At 38.1% G+C, this 7,633-nt stretch overlaps 2 protein-coding genes across 5 annotated transcripts in view; one reads left to right on the forward strand and one right to left on the reverse strand.

Moving 5' to 3' along the window:
- LOC113666299 (uncharacterized) overlaps positions 1 to 4,953 on the reverse strand; it is an 81,379-nt gene extending 76,426 nt beyond the window's left edge. The window contains exons 1-2 of one of the 4 annotated variants that reach the window (XM_089183375.1): positions 4,937 to 4,953; positions 254 to 2,418 (exon numbers count right to left, since the gene is read on the reverse strand). In XM_089183375.1, the coding sequence (XP_089039501.1) occupies positions 254 to 2,323 (2,070 nt within the window). In that variant the 5' untranslated portion in view covers positions 2,324 to 2,418; positions 4,937 to 4,953. Of the gene's footprint in view, positions 1 to 59; positions 127 to 253; positions 4,873 to 4,936 lie in introns of those variants that run through there. The other 3 variants (XM_089183374.1, XM_089183377.1, XM_089183376.1) reach the window with 3 other exon arrangements.
- The window catches only part of LOC149039707 (spondin-1-like), a 159,440-nt gene that overhangs the window by 102,137 nt on the left and 49,670 nt on the right, over positions 1 to 7,633 (forward strand). The gene's annotated exons all lie outside the window — the stretch shown is intronic.

Consider the following 7,633-nt stretch of genomic DNA (forward strand, 5'->3'; position numbering starts at 1 on the left):
CTTCTTTTAACTCCGACATTTTTATTATGTGATAATGACATGAAAAAAAGGACCCTTACCTTCTACGGAAAATATGCCTTTTGCACTGAAGAAGCCTCGACTCGTTGCGTGAAGAGCTTGCAGCTGCTAAAAAACAAATTAAATCCACTTTTAAACTACTTTTAAAAAATGACACTGAACATAAAAAATATTAGCGCTATATTAACCCAAAATATTAGTTCTTATCAACCTAAAGATGAGACTGACAACGTACCTGATTCGTTGACATTCTGGCACCTTCCTCTTCTTCTCCAAATAAGAACCAGCATTTGAACTGCTGGATCCGAATCCTGCAATCTCTAGGAAGGATACGTCCTGGCCTGTTGCAATGTTGACGCTCTCGCAAATCAGATTCTGACAGAAAGTGTAGACACTCACATCCACGCACGTTATGATCGCGGCATTTTACCGACCCGGGTTGAGAACAGACTGGGCAGCAGACACACATATCGTACTTCACGTTGTTGAGCCAGTGAAACTCTTTCCGCATGCATTCGAGTATAAACCTCAATTTCCAGGGAACAGCACGGGATAGATCTCCTGTTTTCTCGTCATTGTCAACGCTATAAAGAGCGACTTCAACGGCTGAGGGATGGCACCAAAAAATGACAGAGATACCTTGGTCTGGAAGAATGTGAAACATGGCAAAATTATGAAACAACCGTGGGCTCATTTCGCTGTTCCATTCTTCGCCACACCACTGGAAGAAATGTAGGATAAGTCGGGAAAATAGACCAGGAGGTACTCGACCTGATGCAAATGTTACAAAAAGAGATGGAATGTTTACAGAATCGAGAAGCTGAAGGACGTCATCTGTTGGGGGTGACATCAACATGGACGGCACAAGGTACTGCTTGCTATCTTTAGACGACGGCCAGGGGGAAAGCAAGCATAATCTCTCCATGATGGCAATGAGGCTGTTGTGACTTTCTTGGTTTTCGAGCAAGTCTCTCCAAGCATGGTCAATGAGTTTTTCATCCAAGATTCCGGTTTTTTCCAGTTGGATCCAGAGGTCTTTGACAGCATGCTCCGTGTGTTTAAAACGCCTTACAGTAATTACGTTTTTGAGGACATCAACAAGCCATTGAGGATCTAATATCACCATCCTTTCCAACTCTGGAGAGCCACTAAAATGAATCACAATTCTCTGATCATGCAAAAAATTCAATAAAGTGGAAAACTCATCATCTTCTTGAATTCCACAATCTTCAAATGCAATCCTCTTGGCCTCTTCAAGTGTTATCCACTTATCGTGCTTTTCGCGAAGCTTGTTTTCATACCTAAACCACTTCACCGGAACTTCTTCTTTCGTCAGCTGCAGTTCCTTTGCAACAGCAAGGATCTCTTCTCTCAGTCGCTTAACTTCGATACATTCTTCCTCACTCCCAGACTTTGTATTATCCACGACGAAAACATCTTTATACAGATGTTCCTTGTAGATCTTGGACTGCAAAAAGCCATACGTTTTTAGAGCAAGGTCTCTGGCGTTAGATCCACGAAACGGCTCGTCAGCATGGGTGCAGACCAGGAATACTGGGGGAAGCCTCCATGGCAAAACATGACTAACATTCGAAGCGGTCTCTTGGGAGCTGGAATTCTCATCCGGACTTACCAAGGAATAAATTGATGACATCCAAAAGTCCAGATAATCAAGGTTCGTTTTACTGCAGTCAATGTCTTCTTTGTTCTCGAAAAGTCCTGTTTTGACCGGCGGGGTGGCTTTCTTGCCTGGATCACGACTCAAGTCAGACACCAAAATATAGATAGCTTTTTCCGTAAGGAAAATTGGATGGGTTTCGTAGTACACTGATTGTCCACCAAAATCCCACAGAACTGAGTAGATGTTATCTTCGTGGTTTGCACTTTCTTCCTCTTGAAGCATTTTTTCAACCAGCCTGGCCACTTCCTCGGGCAATTTTCTGTGTAAGGACTCGATATTTCTTGAGAGCTTAGTTGGGCTTCGAGTTGATATTGATCCATCCGGAGGCTCCAACTCTGACTCTGGGTAAAAATCCAACCATGGCACCAACCACGCTGGAGTTGCCCTTCGTTCCCTTAATGATTCACTGATCACTTTCGCTGTTGCTATGTGTTCAAATTGATCTTCTGATTCAAATTCTACTTCTTCCTTAACTTTTCCGCTCTTCCAAATCTCTTTTGATACTTTAAAGTACAAAGAGTCAGTCTCTATTCCGACTGTGCTTTCCTCTTTTTCGTTGAAATTTTCTCCTTTTAAGGACTTTTTCAGGCTAGTTTTTCCTGTCCGCTCCTGTCCGATGAACATCACTGGTATTCTCTTGATGCAGGCCTTTCCCCCCGTTAAGGCTTTGTTGTATGCCTTAACAGCTTCAGGACCTCGAGCATAAACTTCCAAAGGGGCTAAGGATACAATTTTTAAATTATGCGTTAGCAGGTATAATAACCCGTGGCTGTCTTATGTAAAGTGAAGAGGGGTAGGTTGTGTTTAAAATATAATGCTACTCTCTCTTCTGGTGTTGTTTGTTCTCTGTTTTAAGAGAGTCATGTACTGAGGTATTTCTCATACGTATATGTATACTTGCAAATATTCAAAAATGGTAATTAGTGCAACATAGCGATTATAAGTGTTAATGATCAAGCGTGGCTGAGTTCTTAACACGCGGTTTCTTATGGAACGAGACGAAGTTAAGGTCCACAAAAACGCAACGAAAAAAAATGAGGCTAACTTTCAGCCACCTAGATCGAACAACTTCGGTCAATAAAGGCTATTTGCGATTCCATCGCCGACATTGTCCGAAAATAACGACCTTAGTTCATCCCGCTCCACGCAAATTTCTCATTGCGTGGGATCAAAGCGGGTGATCCCGCTCAGATAGCCAATCAGAATGAAGAATTAGCTTCATATTGACTTCGGGCACTTCCGGTGTATAATTAAAAATGAACTTACTTTTAAGTCAGATTCTGCTGAAGTTAAGAAACTACCTGATTGCGCTAATGTGTAATGTATACATAAGTGTAATGTATACATAAATAAAAGTTAACAGAAACAAATGAAAGGGTTAGTTGTCGCTGAAATGTCTGATAAAGCAGCAGCTTCATCTTCCCTGCAATAACAAAACTAAAAAATCCGATGGTAATTGGGTTTTCGGGGCCAACTACAGCTCAGTAATTTAAACAGTAATTTATGTCTAAATTTTATAGGCCTTAGAAACCAGGCAAGTAGGCGATTCGATTGAGGCGTTGGGCAACTAAGTTTCTCTTTTATTCCCATATCAAACTCATGGGGTACAAGTAGTGATCACGCTCACTTCAACACTCCACTCAAATCGAGTGTAATTTTCGAATGTTTTACCATCGTGCAGATTCTCTACGGAAAAAGCACTCAATGTACCTCTGAAATATTAAACTATAATATTGTGGCTTTCTATTTCGCTAATTTTCTAACTTGAAGGTAAAGTTTTTCCCTCGTCATTTTTACCTTTTCTACGAGCGGTTGCCTGAAATTAACAAGGCGTTTTTGATCAAAACACGACCGAGCGAAGGGTCTCAGGCGATATCTCTTTTACGCAGGCGCACATTAAAAATATACCGCCAGAATCAAAAAGAGGAACAAATTTCCTTTGTTTTGATTTGTAAAGTGTCGAACAAAAAGCAGATTTACCTTTGTCAAATGGCGTTTCAAAACAGCTGTATCTTCCTCCTTTTGATTTTTTCCTGTTTTTTAAGCGTGAAAGCAGCAGGAGAGGGATCGGGAAACTCAGAAAGCGCTTCGGCAATTAATCGCCATCGTTTACTTACAAGTTAAACAAGTAAGATTTGTGAAGTTCGTTGAAGTATAAAGTCTAAATAAATGCCTTTTTTAAGCTTGTTTGCTGGATTTTTCGTAAACTTCCTTATTAATTTTTCGTTTCAGCTTACTAATCTATACTATTTCAAAGCAATGTAAAGGCTAAGACGGAGAACCATGAGTCGGTCCTTTCAACAATCGTAAACAAAGTGTTTGAGCAATTAGGTATAAGAGGTGTAATAATCAATAGCCGCATATCAGAATTCTTCAGAAAGAAAGTATTCTGTCTTCAGAAAGCTGTCAAGAAAGCTAGTAATCGTGGCGGAAGGCAATTAAATGCACTTCTTAGCAAGTTGGAAACGGGCCCTCGGTATCGATTTAATATCATATCGATCTCAATATCATACAGTCTGGTATCTTTCTTCCGTAGATTCGCCTTTCTAACGAGGGTGTATGTTGAGTATTCATTGGAAAATCGTTTTTTTTTTTTATTTCCCTCTTTGGCCTGTCTGCCATTTTTAACGGAGAGCATGCGCATTACGTGGGGTTAGTGGTTGCGTACACCTGGAACCGAGAAAAACAAATGTTCGTCGCACTGGGGAAAGAGTTTGATATGGCTTTCGACTGCGGGCGCTTTCGGTGTATAATTAAAAATGAGTTTACTTTTAAGTCAGATTCTGCTGAAGTCAAGAAACTATCTGATTGCGCTAACAATACTATTTAATCAGTCTCAGCATTATTTCCCATTACTGTTATCGGGTAACATTTGACCGTCAATAGCTGATTCACACTGATATGAGCCGTTAAAGCCTAATCAGTTTAGCTCTATCTATAGAGGGTATTACAGAGATGCACATCTTGCAGTCGGGGAACGATTCAGCTTTATTTCTTAGCGTTAAGCTGCGTTATTCTAATGTGTTTTCTTTTTGTTGCTGCCATTGTTGTAAATTTATAATACCATGCTTAATTAAGATTAAGTCAATAGAATGAGCTATTATCAAATAAAGGAATTGAAAGTCAATGTATTATTGATTATATTTGCTATTATCAAACATACATGCATATCCAACGTGTAGTGTATAGAGTGAATATTGAAACACGGTCAAAATAAATAGATAACAAATAAATTACCTTCTAGCCTCTTTTTCCTCTCTAAAATGAAAACAAAAGAACTAATTACGATATGGTTTGCAAAATCATCCCAATCCCTCAATACAATTATGTAGAGAACCTACAGATCTGGTGGCTTAAGAGTGCACGATTTTTTCCAAGCATTGACCCCCGCGAGGTGTTGCTATATTGCAAGACTAATTTACCTACTTAAAAAAAATAAAGTATTTTCCTAACTCCAAGAGTGTATTGTAGACATAAATAAAAGTTAACAGAAACAAATGCAGGGTTAGTTATCGCAGAAATGCCTGATAAAGCAGCAGGCTCATCTTCCTTGCAACAACAAAACTAAAAAATGCTATGGTTAGTGGAAATTCGGGTCCAATTACAGCTCAAATGGGCACACAGCGAAACAGTAATTTATGTCCATGTTTTATAGGCCATAGAAACCAGGCAAGTGGACGATTCGATTGAGACATTGCGCAACTGTATTTCTCTTTTATTCTAAGCTTTCGCGGATCTACCGTATCGTCTGGGAATGTTAAGAAAATAGAAAATTGTTTACATTCCTGAACGATGCCGTAGATCTACGATAGCATGAAATAAAAAAAAGAAATACAACAGCTCAAGGCCTGTTATACATTTATACTAAGATGCTTCAATCAGTCTAACACAATAGAATGTGCTCTAAGAAAATGAAGTAAAAACTACGGAGAGTTTAACTAAGTATATTGCCTTTATTAAACATACATACATGTCTAATATATCTAATATCTTCAAAGCGTGAATATTGAAACACTGTCAAAATAAAAGTAACTAAGATTCATTATCGTAGGTAGCTAATAAATTACCTTCTTGCTCCTTCTTCCACTCTAAAATGAAAACAAAATGACGAATTACGATAAGGTTTTACCAAGTCATCCCAATCCCTGAATTAAATGATTTAGAGAACCGACAGATCTGGTGGCTTAAGAATGCATATTTTTTCCCAAGCATTGACCCCCGCAAGGTGTTGCTATAATGCAAGACTATTCTACTTAAAAAACAAAAATATTTTCCTTACTCCAAGTGTGTATTCGATACATAAATAAAAGCTAACAGAAACAAGTACAAGGGTTATTTATCGTAGAAAATGTCTGATGAAGCAGCGCTGTTGTCGCTGTTGCTTTTCTTTAGGAGGTCACTTGTTCACGAATTTCCTTTTTCTTCTGAATTCAGTCCAAAAGCAAGCGAAATGCGAGCCTCGAATACCAAAACAAGAAAAAACAAAGCTACTACAAAACAATCAAATTGCTGTTAACAGGCTAGTATTTGTTACTTATAATTTCTTCATGTTTTTCTCTTAGTATTTTTGTTTGTTTTCAAAAGAAACATGAATATTTGCATATTAAATTAGGTAAAAACCGCGCATACACACAAAAGAATAATCAATCAAACAAATGGCTATGGGAATGTTAGTTTTCATGGTCGATTTTACACCTCTTACAAGCCACGATTTACCCTTCTCACTTTCATTCTAGATATTATCTTACAAAAAAAATTGAATTGTTGGTATTCAGTTTAAAAAACGCATTTATATACATTCAATACATAAATAAAAGTTAACAGAAACAAATACAAGGATTATTTATCGCAGAAATGTCTAATTAAGCAGCGCTGTTACCCCTGTTGCTGTTCTTTATGAAGTCGCTTGCTCACGAATTTTCTTATCTTCTCAAATTATAGTCTAAAGTGCAAGCGAAATGCGAGCCTCTAATACCAAAGCAAGAGAAAACAAAACAGTTGCTGTTAACAGGCTAGTATCTGTTACTTGTTCTTTTATGCATTCTTGTTTGTTTTCTCCCTTTTATACTTCGCGTACAGTGTGCAACTTGTAAGACTATGTGAAATTAACTTGAGAACTACAGAGATTTAGTAACACAGCCAACTACATTTACTTTTTTTTCAGACGGAGGAAGGCAAGCAAACTGAGAATTACTACGAAGTAAGATATAAATAATCTCAGTTCCCTTTTGATTTTGATGAGAATATACCCGTGGATGAGAAAACCTCACTGATTACTTACGTTTAAAAGAGGGGGGATTGTGGAAACGGCTTTTGGCTCTGGTCGTGTTTCTCAAAGAAATGAAGGTTTACTCTCAATAAATCATGACATGTCTTGAAGTGAATTGTTGCTGAATATTCAAAGAAGCCCTTTATTTTGTCGCACCGGCGACGAAAATCAAACAAACAACTAAGAATGCTCACCGAAACAGTACAACAAAACGTCCAATTGAAGATTTTTCAATCAAAAGCTTTCACTCGGAAAAACTCTAAAAATCTCAAGTAAGAATTAAGGGTAACTTCCGCGCAAAAACTTGTTGACACTTGCCTCGCAAACCTTTCTTATTTCGCTTCAAAAACCTATATAAATAACCGTCAATAGGTTTGAGGTACCGTTCCAATTAAATTGGTTGAAGACTTAGCGATGAAAAGTTCAGATGAATTTCGATCACATTTGAGAGAAACTAAGCGGTAAAATTTCTGCACAGCCCCATACTACATTTTGCATTCAATTCTTGGACAGAGAAAACAATGACAAAAACAGTACATTGCCATTGGGAAAACAGATTTTTTTTACAATAGTATGGGGCTGTGAGGAATTTTTACCAACTAAGAAAACTAGATCGATGTCAATTTTAATGGCTACGCAGAGTCTGATTTAGTGGAGAAAAAATG

The sequence above is a fragment of the Pocillopora damicornis genome, chromosome 9, assembly GCF_964200805.1.
Source record: "Pocillopora damicornis chromosome 9, jaPocDami1.2, whole genome shotgun sequence".
NCBI classification, from domain to species: Eukaryota; Metazoa; Cnidaria; class Anthozoa; order Scleractinia; family Pocilloporidae; genus Pocillopora; species Pocillopora damicornis.